The sequence below is a fragment of the Canis lupus genome, chromosome 28 (genome assembly GCF_011100685.1).
Source record: "Canis lupus familiaris isolate Mischka breed German Shepherd chromosome 28, alternate assembly UU_Cfam_GSD_1.0, whole genome shotgun sequence".
In the NCBI taxonomy this organism is placed as follows: domain Eukaryota; kingdom Metazoa; phylum Chordata; class Mammalia; order Carnivora; family Canidae; genus Canis; species Canis lupus.
In genome coordinates this window covers 41,638,902-41,653,605 of record NC_049249.1, presented here as the reverse complement: position 1 = coordinate 41,653,605, position 14,704 = coordinate 41,638,902, and the positions used below count along the sequence as shown (strand labels likewise).

The 14,704-nt window shown below is 47.6% G+C and overlaps 1 protein-coding gene across 3 annotated transcripts in view; it reads right to left on the bottom strand.

The window, feature by feature from the left end:
* LOC100688697 (cytochrome P450 2C23-like) overlaps window positions 1–14,471 on the bottom strand; it is a 32,140-nt gene extending 17,669 nt beyond the window's left edge. Inside the window, exons 1-4 of one of the 3 annotated variants that reach the window (XM_038579212.1) lie at window positions 14,453–14,471; window positions 3,996–4,087; window positions 3,066–3,306; window positions 1,157–1,319 (exon numbers count right to left, since the gene is read on the bottom strand). In XM_038579212.1, coding sequence (XP_038435140.1) covers window positions 1,157–1,319; window positions 3,066–3,245 — 343 coding nt within the window. In that variant the 5' untranslated portion in view covers window positions 3,246–3,306; window positions 3,996–4,087; window positions 14,453–14,471. The other 2 variants (XM_038579211.1, XM_038579213.1) reach the window with 2 other exon arrangements.
* Window positions 14,472–14,704: the final 233 nt, after the last annotated feature.

The following is a 14,704-nucleotide window of genomic DNA, read 5'->3' as shown; positions in this document are numbered from 1 at the left end:
CCATGACCCCCAACCCAATGTCCACTAACAGTGGAAAAGATAAATGATGTCCAAACGGTAGAGCGCCGCACAGCGACAGAGCTGGCCTGAGCCCGGCAACCACAACATGCAGGCAGCGCAGAAGCACACTTCCGAAGGGAAGAGGCCGGATCCTACAGAGTAACTACTGTGTATGCCATGTCTATACAGCTCTAAAGTAGGAAAATTGAAATATGGTGTTCAGTGTCAGGGTATGTGTTAACTGGGGAAAGGCGGAGTAATGTGTTTGGGGGGAAGGCAAGCGGGGACTCCATGGTCTGGGGTGTTCGCTCCTTCATCTGAGTGGTGGCCGCACAGGTGGGCCGCACAGGTGCCCTCTGAGCTATACGATTGCGACTTTGTACTAACCCCAGGAAAGGTGGTAACAACTGTTATATTAAATGGTTCAAGCACTCTCCAAGTAACAGACACAAGGCTTAAGACTAAGCTGGTGACCCGAGGGAGGGCAAGGAAATCTTTCCTACTACAGAAATAGGGACAGCAGGGGGGCGGGAGGGTCACTGGCACCCCCAGCCTTGGACACAAAAGACGGTATCCATTCCAGATCTTCTGCTCACCAGCCACCAGTCAGCCATGAAGGCAGGAGGACACCCCTGGGTACGAGGACTCAGAAAACACCCCCACGCCCCCTCGCTCCCTCTAGGGTGGTGCCTCACAAAGCACAAAGGGAGAACCGAGATGGGCCTCTGCTCCCTGTGCTCTTGCTCACTGCAGAGCCCTTCCTGGCCAACCCTCCAGTCCACAGAAAATCTAGCACGGTGCCTGCCATCCCCTGGCACAGCAACTCTGCAAGCAATTAGACATTTCAGTCCTTGTGAAGATGAAGACCTGTCGCTCACACTTGCAGTAACTGGCACAAATCACTGTGTGATGCTCTACCTTCCTACGGCCCCCACCCCTTCAAAAAGCCACATATTCTGGAACAAGAGATGGAGGGGAATGAAAAAGGGGGAAGGGTACGTGGGTGGCATGGGCTGGGCAGAGCTGTGATGGAGTAACTGGGGTACCTGCCACACCCCCAGCACCCCAACCCCGGGAAGGGCTGTGAACCACAGCATCAGGCAGATCTGAGGCCCAGAGGGAAGGGGGCTGGCCCACGCTCTGGTTGGAGACATACCATATCCTCTGAGGGCATTATCCATGATGGGGAACTTCCCTCTGCCTTCAAAGTTGACTGCCTGGCCGCACAGGGCTTCCTTCAGAGCCTGGTATCCATGCAGCACGACGACCGGATGGGCGCCCAGGCGCAGTGAGTACACAGAGCCGTACTGCTCAGCCAGCTGGGGAGAGTGGCAAGGCACACCTGAGCAACTGGCCCGGCTCCTAGCTGCGCAGGCCCAGGTAGAAGAGAAGCAGCCCCGATGCGTGGCCAGCACCCTCCCTTAATGAACCCCGGCCAAGACTCGGGGCTGCAGTCCTGGGGGTGGGGTGAGTCATACTCCAGCCTCTTGAGCTCTTGTGCCTTTGCCCTAATCCCTTCCTTTACTGGAGGGAACAAACCACTTACTAAGCGTTGGACAAATCCTAGTACTACATGGTGTCTCGACTGGGAAAAGACAGGGCCCAGCGGGAAAATTACTGTCTTTGATAAGCTTTCTAGTGGGTGAGACGTGATGCTCAAGTCTGGACTCTGCTAGCGTGCAGACATGCAGAGGGAGACACCAGTGAGGATGGGGTGGAAGGCCGGGGCGTGGTCTCATCCTTGAGAGGCCACTGGGGAACGTCTCCTTGGAAGGCAGCGCTGTCACCACCAAGAAATAAGGGAATGGCAGCCAGGTGGGGATCTGCAAGAACAGTATGTCCTGCAGAGGGATCCGCGAAGCCCTGAGGATCACGGGTGCCTGGGGTGGGAAGGATTGAGGAGGCCAGTGGCCACAGAGGGCAGCGGAGGGCAGGAGGGTGTGCAAGGTGGGGCGGGGGGTTAGAGGGTGGGGGGAGTGGAAGGGCCAGGTCCTATGAGGGGCACGAGCTGCTGAGGGGGGTGGGCCACCTCCTTCAGGGCCTCTCTGCCTGGAGTGCGAACGGAACGGAAGGAGGCCATCTGTGGGCAGGACACTGTTGAATTGATCCAGGTAGAAAGAGAACGCTGGGTTCCCTGTGTCTTCCCAAGGTAGAGAGAGGGGTTTGCTGGTGGCTGGGATGTGGTGGTGGGGGGGAGTCAGGGTAACTGAGAATACAAGCACCCCTTCCAGACATGGAAGGCAGGAGAGGCGGCAGGGGCAGAGGTGCAGCTTCATGCCGGTCAGGGCAGTGCCCGTGAATTCCGTGGTGTGAGGGGGCTTCGAGAGCTTAGGGACCCATGAGTAGGGCCACCTGAGTCCTCCCAAGCCTGGCCCAGCAGAGGCACAGACTCGGGGCAGGGAGAGGGGACCACAGCTGATTGCCAGGGAGAGAAGCACATGACTAGGCATGGAATGCCAGCCGGGAAGGTGCCCACGTGGGCATTGGGGAAAGTGGAGACGAAGGACTCCATGAGGGCCCTGCAGAAGCTTCTAGAGGCAGTCTAGGACACACCCACCCACCTCTATGTCCCTCACTCAAGTCAGAATCCACTGCTGTCTGAGGATCCTGATTCCCCAACAGCCCTCCTAGCCTTTCCTGAGTGGATGCCCGTGATCCTGGCATCTGAGACTACACGGCACTGGGCTGACACAGGGCAGGGCAGTGGGACCAACGTGCTGGCAAGTCACGATGGTGCGATCCCAAGGTACAGCTGGAAAGCCAGATGGATGGGGGCACATCGAGTCACAACGATGGGGTACAGATTGGGCAATGACCGCACTGTGCCGCGGACACGCTCCTCACTCAACAGGCGCTCCGTATGTTATGGTCACATATCAGAGTCCAGCTGGAAGGGCCTTCTCTAGGGAGAGACCTGTCGGGGGGCCTCAGAGGCCGTTAGTTAAAATGGAGCCATTCTTGAGGGGTCACCATTCTTGCTCTCCTCAAAAGGATGGAACGAACAGGAAGTAGGAAGGAATCAACACCCGCCCCGGTGTTAGCTGGCCATACCTGAGAGGCCTTACCCTGGAGAGAGAGTTGGGCAGGTCCCAGAGGTTCACCTGCAGGATGTTCCCAATGATGGGAAGAGGAGGCGGGCCCGGTGGGAGCAAACGCCCGCGAGTGCCTCCTCTTCTCCACACAAAGATGAACAGCAGGAAAGCCACACAAGCCACCAGGAAGGTGGGCAGACCGAGCAGAGCCATGTCACTGCCCCGTGTGGGCCGTGGGGCTGGCACTCGGACTGTCAGCCACTCGTGGTGTCAGCTGTTGAAGACAGTGTGTTGTGATTGCAAACCAAGTATACAGGAGCCCCACACACTCCCTTGAGCCTGTTTAGAAATGTGACAGGTTTGGCATCTTTGAAGTCACTTAGTTCAGAGTCTATACTGTCCCCAGCAGGGTTCCCCTTGTCCCTTTGTTTCCCGCCCCCACCACCAACCTAGTCGTCAGTTTGGCTCTTCTCCCAGGATAGGAAGGGAGAATTTGGGCGTCTCTTGCTCCAGCATATACAGAGCTGGCGGTGGAAGAGGGTCTTTAACTGGATCCCCTAGCCCCCTCCTCTTCCCAACCACCTCTCATCCCATCTTCTCCCTCCTGGGCATTGGTGGTGTCCCCACATGTGGCACCTCCTCCCTTCCCACTGAGCCCCTGCATCACCCCTTCCCTGTTCAGTCCATTGAGGACAAAGCCGTCAGAATCTCCCTGAAAGACATAGATCAGGCAGGTCATTCACCTGCTGAACCCTCAATGGGTCCCCGGAATTTACCTAAGGGTAAAGCCTAAAAGCCTTAGAAAGACCTCTGAGACCCCCTAGCTTGCGGCCTTGCCTTCCTGCCCTGTGGGGAGTCCGAGCGCCCAGCTCCAGGAACAGCCCACAGTGTGGCCTCCGGGCATCTCCCCTGCCCTTCCCTTGGCCTGCGATGATGCCCCTCCTGCCTCTTCTGGGGACTCACCTGCACCTTCAGCCCAAGCCTCTCCTCACGCTCACCAGGCAGACCTCCTCTCATGTCTTAGGTGGTGATTGTACATTAACTTCGATGACTTGCTGTATTTGGACAGAAACCATGGAATTGAGGACAGTGAGCGAACTGTCCACTTACCCTTGGCCCCTGGGATGGGGTCCAGCTGCCCACACCTCCACTAGGCAGGTGCGTTTTGTAACCGTCCCGGCGTCCTCCATCTCAGGCATCTTCCACACTTGCCTGACTATTCCTTCTCTCCATCCCACGGTGGGCTGCCTCCTCATTTCCACTGGCACTTACTTAGTTATCCACAAGATTAAACAATTAGTATTTTTTAGGTTTACGGGCTATTTGTAATATTTGAACTGTTATTTGCCCATTTTTCTAATGAGATGTTTGCCTTATTGCTTTTTCAAGATCTTTATGATATAGTCAATTTTCCAAAAAGGCAGTAGCATCTTCATCTGCCCAAATAATATGCACATTAACTTAGTGAACGTGTTCCCCAAGTTAGGTGTCAGTTTGTCAAATTTCATGTCAGGATATTCAAGACAATGTCTTACATGAGAAGTAATGATGAGCTATTCCTTTTCTGGCATTACAAATTAAAGTTCATTTTTTAAGCAAATCCTCATTTTCACTGGGGAAACAATACACAGGTATGTGAAGAAAGTCACTACCCCCCGCCACCTCTCCTCCAGACTCACTCCCGCCTAGTCCCTGGGTCGGCAGCCAGCCACGCATTGCTCCTTTTGGCTGCACGTTTGGGTGCCTGCACGTGGGGTGGGGGAGCCAGTGCTGCTGGCCTTGCCAGGATCCTGGGGGCTCACTCGGTTAAGTATCTGCCTTCGGCTCAGGTCATGATCTCAGGGTCCTGAGATCGAGTCCCTCATAGAGCCCTGCATGGGGTTCCCTGCTCAGCGAGGAGTCTGCTTCTCCCTCTGCCTGCTGCTCCCCCCGTTTGTTCTCTCTCTCTCTCTCTCTCTCTGTCAGAACAAAAAAGAGTCCTGCCATCTGCTCTTCTACTTGTTTTTTGTTTTAAAGATTTTTTGGGGGGATCCCTAGGTGGCTCAGCGGTTTAGCACCTGTCTTTGGCCCAGGGTGTGATCCTGGAGACCCAGGATCGAGTCCCACATCGGGCTCCCTGCATGGAGCCTGCTTCTCCCGCTGCCTGTGTCTGTGCCTCTCTCTCTCTCTCTGTGTGTCTCATGAATAAATAAATACAATCTTTTAAAATAAAAGTCTAATCAATTTTTATTTATTTATTTATTTATTTATTTATTTATTTATTTATTTCAGAGAAAGCACAAGCTCACTTAGAGGAAGAGGGAGAAGAAGGCTCCCACTGAGCAAGGAGCCCGACTTGAGGCTCAGTCCCAGGACCCTGAGATCATGACCCGAGCCGAAAGCAAACACTTAACTGACTGTGTCACCCAGGTGCCCCTGGCCTACTTGGTTTTTATTCTCTCAGCAGCTATTCCTTGGGCATCCTCTTTGAGATCGATAGATGTAGCTTCTGATCATTCCTTTTAATGCTGCACAATATTCCATGGTGGGATACATGATAAGATAAAGGAAATTTTCAACTTCTAATGTTTATGGGCCTCAGGAAGTTATACTAGAACATTAACCAAGGTCAAAGCGACTCAGCAATGTCTCAAACCATGGCTCTATTTCTGGCCGGCACACTGTGTACATCTGTGTTGTTCAAAGTATAACTGAAAGGGGGCATTCCAAACACAAAGATAAACAAAAGGGAGAAAGCTCTTTGTTCCCATAAAATTAAAGCCACGCGCCCTGCATCTTGTGTGGTTTGGCTCACACCTGAAGCCCAAGGTGAGGTCTGCGACTCTCTAAAGCATCCTTTGTCTGATGACTTCTAACTGTTGTACGGGAACGACACGCACAACCCTGCACCAATATCCTCCCTGAGACCCTCTTCTCGTGGAGATCCTGTGCCCCAGGCAGTTGGCCTCACTTGGGCTCCCGTAAAACTCCTCCTCTTTTTAGGTTTCTTCATTTTTGCATCAACATACACCACACACAATAAACCATTCCCCTGAGAAGGTATATTTGCGTCCTTTCCAGTTTTCCTGTTTGCTTTTTGCCCACAATTAAGGAGGCTGTCTTGAGGGTTCTTTCATGTAATTTTAATATTCTGTTGTTTCTGTGGTTCCCAAAACAGGAACAGTGGGGTCAAAGGGTGTGTATCATGTTCCTTGGAGGAGGATTATTTCCACAAGACACACTCCCAACCTGGCGTCGCTGACCTCTGGTGGGGCTCCTTGGGGACTCTGGCCACAGGCCAAGCGTCCAGCCCAGTGGGTGGAGGTCACGGGGGTTCTGGCCCTCAGTTCTTCACCCCACGTTCATTCATGTGATGTCATCACATTCCTTGCTCTGTAGAATAACTCAAATACATCTTTTTTGGAACAAGCTTTTTAAAAAGATTTATTTATTTGGGGGGGCGCAGAGGGAAAGGGAGAGAGAGTCTCCAGCAGACTCAGCCCTGGTGGGGGGCCTCATGTGCCTGGACCTGAAGATCCTGCGATCAGGACCTGAGCCAAAACCAAGAGTGGGTGCTCAGCAACTGGCCCCCTAGGTGCCCCGGAATAAGTTTATTCTTCATCCCACAACACAAAATCACTGCTTTTAGTCTTTCTCCCACTTAAGAAAAGAATGACTGGCATGATTTTATGGACATCACAAGGAAACTTAAAGAGAGTTCTGTGTTTCTGGGTCTGGAACCAGGGCGCTTGGTCCCAGCGGCCCTCGCAGGGGCAGTGGCGGTGGTTTCCTCTGCCCTGACCAATGCGCTCTCTGTAAATAAAAGTGGACTTTATAACAAATATTTGTGTTTGGCAGAAACAACAGTTATGGACTTTGAGAGGGGTTGTGAAATTGGGGGGTGAACTCGTCTTGTGTGTGGGAAACAGGTGAGGCAACTCCAGCAAGTGTGAGCAAGAGGCTCCCAGGCCCCGCCCCCCAGCCCCTCTAGCCCCCTCAGCACCCCCCCGCGTCAATGCCCCTCTTCTTCCTGCACCGCCGTGGTCCGAGCCCTCCCGGGATGCAGGTGCGCTGCTGGATGAGCACCTGCTCCCAGGCCGGCAGGTGACCTCTGTCAGCTTTCCCTGGGCCGCGGGACCCTGACACACCCCCAGGGGAGGTGGGGAGCGCCTTCGTGCACCTGCCTCTGCTCTGTGCCAGGGAGCTGGTCCAAGACCAGGCCCCAACTTCCCCAGCAGGGAAGCGCCCCACCTGCAGCCTTCTGGTGCAGCCGGAGCTGAGCCACAGGCACTCGGCCACCCTCAGCCTCGGCCACGGGAACAGGTGCTCGCCCAACCCGCTCCTGGCCTTCTTGTCTTCCAGCACCACGCAGCACTGTGGAGGTACCCAGTTCTCTACCCCAAAGATCCCGAGGGGCTTCCTCCTGAGCCAGGCGTTCCCACTGCTGCTGCCCAAACACTGAAGGCCCCGTTGCCAAATTAGCAAGACCCTTGTGTTGGCTCCCACAGGGGCTTGAGCACTGGGCAGTTTTGCTTCAAGGGTGAGAGCTTCGTCACGTGGGAGTCCTGAACTGGGATGTCTCAACTCCTGAGAACTCACACCGGGGCTGTAACTGACCCCAATCAGGGAAGAGTGTGAGCAGTCCCTGAGAATGCCTGGTGTTCCCACCTACAAGAGAACAGTGTGGACAGCAGCTCTCACTTTGGACCACCCTCGCCAAGAGAAATCACTACTAGGTATGACGGTCCACTCGGTCCTTCCTTTGGGAAAGTCTTGGCAGAAAATTCACATTCAGTAGGTTTGCAGGTAAGCTGGAGATTGCATCAGGGCTCAGGGGCAGGTGAGCCCATGTGTCCTTGGGCCACAGTGGCCTGACATGGGGGTTGGGTCTCCTGTGACCAATTACCATCAGCGCCCTCCGGGCTCACCAGTCAACTTCCACCATATCCCAGCTCAGGTCTCCAAGGCCATGCAGGCAAGGGCTGAAGGCTCGCAAGTACCCTGGGTTCTTGTCAGGAACTTTATGCACCATCTGGCCCATCACTCTCACCCCACGCTCACACTTGCACACACTCCTGCTTCTCATCATGACCTGTACATGAGCCTGTTTCATGTCTCACACACATGCTTATACACAAACACATACTTCATTCATCATATACACACATACAACTTTCATGTCCCACACATGTATGTACTCATTATACACACACAAACACACATGCACATGCGTGTGTCCATATACATGAACACAGGGTCTTTCTCACTCTGATTCCTCCCTGCTCCTCTGATGGAGCATGCTATGGTCATCTGTGAGGCAGGAAATACCCCCGGTCGATGGCCTCACTCCCTGTGGGAACATTTGTGATTTCTGAATTGGGCCTATCCAGTCACATTCCCCTAGTTTCTTTGAGACAATTGGACTCCTTTCCTAGTGGAGTTGCTGTACCTTGAGTGGGTTAGCTTTGCTCTGGGCCAGTGGGGACACAGGCCATCTGCCTCCTTTTATTTCACCCCTACAGAACCTCAAAAAACTCCTCTCCAACTTAACAATATATTTGGTTTTAATTAAACCTGTCCTAAGAGCAAGTTGTATTCTTCTTATAATGGAACTCTCTAGTTATTAAATATGTATCTTTGCTGATTGACAGCAGCTTCCAAGCCACGTTGATGCCCTGCCTCATGCAAGCCTGTGTGATCCTAGATGCCTGAGCTCACCAGAAAGCCTAGCAGCCCTGCTGCCAGGAAATATATAGCTGTAAATACTTCCAATAAAAAAAGATTTCAAATCAACAACCTATATTTATACTGTAAGAAACTAGAAAAATAAGAACACACTAGATTCAATACTAACAGAGGAAGGGAATAATAAGGATTAGAGATAAATTACAGAGAGAATAGAAAAACGATATGAAAGATCTTTAAAGCCAAGAGTTGCTTCTTTGAAAGACCAACAACTGACAAACCTTTAAGGTTGCTTTTTCTTTTTTTAAAGATTTTATTTATTTATTCATGACAGACAGACAGACAGACAGACAAGCAGAGGGAGAAGCAGGCTCCACACAAAGAGCCTGATGTGGAACTTGATCTCCAGACTCTGGGATCATGCCCTGAGCTGAAAGCTGATGCTCAACCACTGAGTCACCCAGGGGTCCCGTAAGGTTGCTTTTCACTCTGCTCAGCTTTCTTTTGCTGTTGGGATGGAGTGGGGGCATCTTAGTTCCTTATATGTGGAACTCGAATCAGAAGTCTTCTGCACCATTCTTCTTGCATTCCTGAGAGAGGGTAGGACATGGGGAAAGCTGCTGCCCCCAACACCAAGAGACAGATGGGTTAACACAGAGCCACAACTTACAGGAGGAGGACCCACGAGCTGAAGCTGCCATGGGACCATGTGGGGCAGGAAACTTGAACTGTGCAGAGAACACAGAGTGAACTCCAGAAGGACCCACTCACAGGGGTCCCTACAATATTGTGAGATTTGTTTCCAGGACCTTGACCAGATTCCCACAGTAAATATCAGAGTAAAGGAGGGGGGGAAGGTGGAGGGGAAATGAATGGCAAATAAATGTACAATTTGAAACACATCAGAGCACACCTTTTCTTAACAGGGCCTGCCCTCAGGGGCACTTACTTAACTAGAGTTCAATTGACCTGGGAAGGGAAACAGCCCACCTCCAACCGCATCTAACCACCCTGTCCCACCTGGGGGAGAAGGGGAAGCTTAGAACCCCTTGTTAGGGTCACAGTCCTGAGGCATAGGCCTACTAATGACTGAGACCTGATCATAGGCTGTAGGACATGTCCCCTGCCCCATACTTCACTGCCACACAATGGCCTATTTACTGCAGTTCCCTTTACCCGAGTGTCATATTCAGCAATCAAGAAAAATTACAAGGCATACCAAAAGACCAAGATCACAATCTGAGAATGCAAAATAGCATCAGAACCAGATGGAGAGATATTGGAATTGTCAATCCAGGAATTTAAAACAACTATAATTAATATGCTAAGGGTCTTAAGGGATAGGGTAGACAGTATACAAGAATGCATGAGCGATGTAAGCAGGGAGGTGGAAATCCTAAGAACCAAAAGAGAAATGCTACATATATTTATCACTGTAACAGAAATGAAGAATGCCTTTGATGCACTCGTGAGTGACTGGACACAGATGCAGAAAGAATCTATGAGCTAGAAAATATATCAATAGAATCATCAAAAAGCAAAGAGAATGAAGAATGAAAAAAAAGTATCAGAATATCCAAGGATGTAGGACAACTACAGAAAATGTAACCTATATGTAACAGGAAGACCAGAAGGAGAGAAAAGAGATAAAGGACCACAAGAAACATTGAAACAATAATAACTGAGAATTTCCCCAAACTAATGTTAAACACCAATAAGAAATATGAAAACACCAACCAGGATAAGTGCCAAAAACAGCACACCTAGGAATATCATATTCAAACTGCAGTAAATCAAAAATAAAGAAAAAAATCCTGCAAGAAAGTCAGAGGAAAAAAACTATTATCTATAGCAGAACAGAGATAAGAATCACAACCACTTTCTCCCCAGAAACTATGAGAGGAACAAGAGAGTGGAATGAAATACTTAACTTGAGAGAAAAACCCACCAACCTAGAATACTATATCCTGCAAAATCAACCTCCAAAAGTGAAGGAGAAATAAAGACTTTCTCATATAAACAAAAATTGAGGGAATTTGTTTCCAGTAGACCTACCTTGCTGAAAATGTTAAAATGAAAATAATACAGATCAGAAACTTGGCTCTATATAATTATATATAATGTAAGGAAGAATATATATGTATATATATTACATATATATGCTTACATGTAAATGAAATGAACAATGATAATACAAGGAATTAGGACTTTCTTATATTATACTTACGCTATCTGTGAAGTGCTATACTACTACTTTAAAGAGGATTTGGATTAGTTGTAGATGCAAAATCCTGGACAACCATTGTAAATCATATCTTAATTTTCATAGTACAGATCTTTTATCTCTTTGATTAGGTTCATTCCTAGGTATTTTATAACTTGGTGCAATTGCAAATGGGATTCCTTGATTTCTCTTCCTCTTTCTTCATTACTGGTATAGAGAAATGTGACAGATTTCTGTACATTAATTTTGTATCCAGTGACTTTACTGAATTCCTGTGTCAGTTCTAGCAAATTTTTGGTGAAATCTTTTGGGTTTTCTATATATAGTATCATGTGATCTCTAATAGTGAAAGTTTAACTTCTTGGCCAATTTAGATTTCTTTGCCTTTTATTTCTTTTTGCTGTCTGACTGCTGAGGCTGGAACTTTCAGTACTATGTTACATAGTAATAATAAGAGTGGACATTCCTATCTTGTTCCTGGCTGTCACTTTTCCCCCATTGAGGTTATTAGCTATCGGTTTTTGATATATGGACTTTATTATGTTGATATATGTCCCCATTAACCCTACTTTGTTGAAGGTTTATCATGAATGGATATACTTTTTATAGCAGCACAATAAGCAATATTCAAATTATGGAAAGAGCCCAAATATCCATCAAATAATGAGTGGGTAAAGAGAATATGGTATATACATACAATGGAATATTACTCAGCCATAAAAAAGAATGAAATCTTGCCATTTGCAACACCATGGATGGAGCTAAGAAAAATAAGTCAGAGAAAACCAAATATCATATGATTTCATTCATATGTGGGATTTCAGAAAAAAAAAACAAATGAAAATAGGAGGAGAAAAGAGAGGCAATACAAGAAACAGATTCTTTACTATAAAGAACAAACTGATGGTTACTAGAGATGAGGTGGGGAGGAATGGGTTAAACAGGTGATAGGCATTAAAAAAGGTGCTGTTATGATGAGTACCAGGTGTTGTATGTGTTGTATGTGAGTGATAAATCACTAAATTCTATACCTGAAATTAACATTGCACTGTATGTTAACTAGCTGGAATTTAAAACTTGGAAAAAAGAAGTATAAGTAATAAGCTAAGAAAGGAGAGAGAATGAAATCATATAAAATACTCAATTAACAGTGTGCCTAGGTGGCTCAATCAGTTAAGCATCTGCCTTCAGCTCAGTTCACAATCTCAGGGTCCTGGGACTGAGTTCCACATCGAGCTCCTTGCTCAGTGGGGAGTCTGCTTCTCCCTTTTCCTCTGTACTCCCCACTGCTTGTGTGTGCGCTCTCTCTCTCTCTCTCTCTCACCCTCTCTCTCACTCTCTCTCTCTGTTAAATTAATAAATACAATCTTTTAAAAATACTCAATCAAAACAAAAAAAAAGGTAGTAAAAGAGTGGAATATAAAAATAGGAACAAAGAACAAGGGCAATGAATAGAAAACCATAATAAATATGGTAGATATTAACCCAAGTATATCAAGTATCACTTGGAATGTCAGTGGTAAAAATACACCAAATAAGACAGATTGTCACAATGATCAAAAAATAAGACCCAACTATATGTTGTCTACAAGAAATCCACTTTAATTTTTTAAAATTTATTTATTTATTTATTTATTTATTTATTTATTTATTTATGAGAGAGAGAGATAGCAGAGGGAGGGGCAGAGGGAGAAGGAGAGAGAGAATCTCAAGCAGACTCCTGATGAGTACAGAGCCCGATGTGAGCTGGATCTCACAACCCATAGGACCATGACCCGAGCCAAAACCAAGAGTCTGACACTCAACTGACTGAGCCCACCCAAGCACCCCACACCTTAACATATTTCAAAGAACAGAATTCATACAATGTCTGCTCTCAGATCACAATAGAATTAAGGCAGAAATAAATAACAGAAAAGTAACTGAAAAATCCCAAAATACGTGAAGATTACACAATACACTTCTAAATAATACAGGTGTCTGAAAGGAAGTCAAAAGAAATTTAGAAATATCTTAATCTAAATGAAACTGAAGACACAATTCATCAAAATCTGCAAAAGGTAGTGAAAACTCCACATAGAGGGTGATTGACAGCACTGAGTGCACCTATTAGAAAAGAAGGAAGACCTACAATGAGTGATCTAAGTTCCCACCTTAAGAAAGTAGAAAACTAAGACCAAATTATATCTAGGGCAGCCTGGGTGATGCAGCAGTTTAGCGCCACCTTCAGCCCTGGGTGTGATCGGGTCCCACATCGGGCTCCCTGCATGGAGCCTGCTTCTCCCTCTGCCTGTGTCTCTGCCTCTCTCTCTCTCTGTGTCTCTCATGAATAAATAAATAAATAATCTTAAAAAAATTATTATATCCAAAGTAAGCCAAGAAAAGAAATAATATGAATCAGAGCAGAAAGCAATAAAATTCAAAAGAGGAAATTAACAGAGAAAATCAACAAAACCAAAATCAGTTCCTTGAAAAGACCAATAAAATCAATAAGCCTTCAGCCAGGCTAACTAAGAAAAGAAGTAAGAGGATGCAAATAATATCAAAAATGAAAGAGGGGTGATCACTACAGATGCCATAGAAGTTAAAAGGTTAATCAAGGAATACTGAACAAGTCTATGTCACAAACATGGTAACCTAGATGACCATAATCATGGACAAATTCCTTGAAATCCCTACCTGCCCAATTAAAACAAGAGGAAATAAATGATAGGAATAGACTTATCGCTATTAAATAAATTAAATCAATAATTAATAACGTTCTAAATCCAAAAGCACCAGGCCCAGATGGGCTCCCTGGTGAAATCTACCAAACTTCTAAGGAATGGATTATCTATAATCTCTTTCAGAGGAAGAAGCAGAGGGAATGCTTCCTCACACATTATATTCATTACTCAAATACCCAAATCAGACAAACACATTATGAGAAAACTACAGACCAATTACTCTTATTAACATAGATGCAAAAATTCTCAACAAAATATTAGCAAATCAAATCCAGACGGGATTGTGGACTTAAATGCTAACTGCAAGCAGTAGGACTTTGAGGTTGTTGGGATGGATTAAGTGTATCCTGCAGGTGGTAGGACACGAATCTTGGGAAGCGAGAAATGGAATGCTCTAGACTGAATGTCTGTGTCCCCAGGATTCCTATGTTGAAGCCCTAATCCCAGGAGGTGGGGCCTTTGGGAGGTGATCAGGCCACGAATGGGACCAGTGTCCTTAGGAGAAGAGGCCAGAGACCAGCTAGCTCTCTTTCTACCACGTGAGGACACAGTAAGAAGTCAGCCACCCGCAACCGGGCAGCCCTCTGCCCTCACCGGAACCCCACGCTGCTGGCATCCTGGTTTCCAGCCCCCACACCTTCAGTGGCCAGTTACTCCCAGCCAATGATACTTCGCTACAGCAACAGAAGAGACCGAGACACCTCCCGAGCCTGTCCACCCTGCCCTTTCTCTTCCTGTTTTGCCAAAGGGGGTTCAGATTGATCAAAGATTTTCTAAGCTCAGGCTACCTCTTGAGGTAGTGTTACCTCGTATCCATGCTTGCCCGTGATCACACGGCAGGACTTCAAGAGCTGGGCCAGGAAGCCACCCCGTGGACGCAGTTTTGGAATGTGCTGACCAAGAAGCCAACTCAAGCCTGTTGATAATCGAAGGCTGCTGCCTGGGATCAGTTAAACATTTACACTCAAGTGGCCCCTACCCTCCCTCCCAACTGTTCCTTTTTTTTTTTTAAGATTTTATTTATTTATTCATGAGAGACACAGAGAGAGGCAGAGACA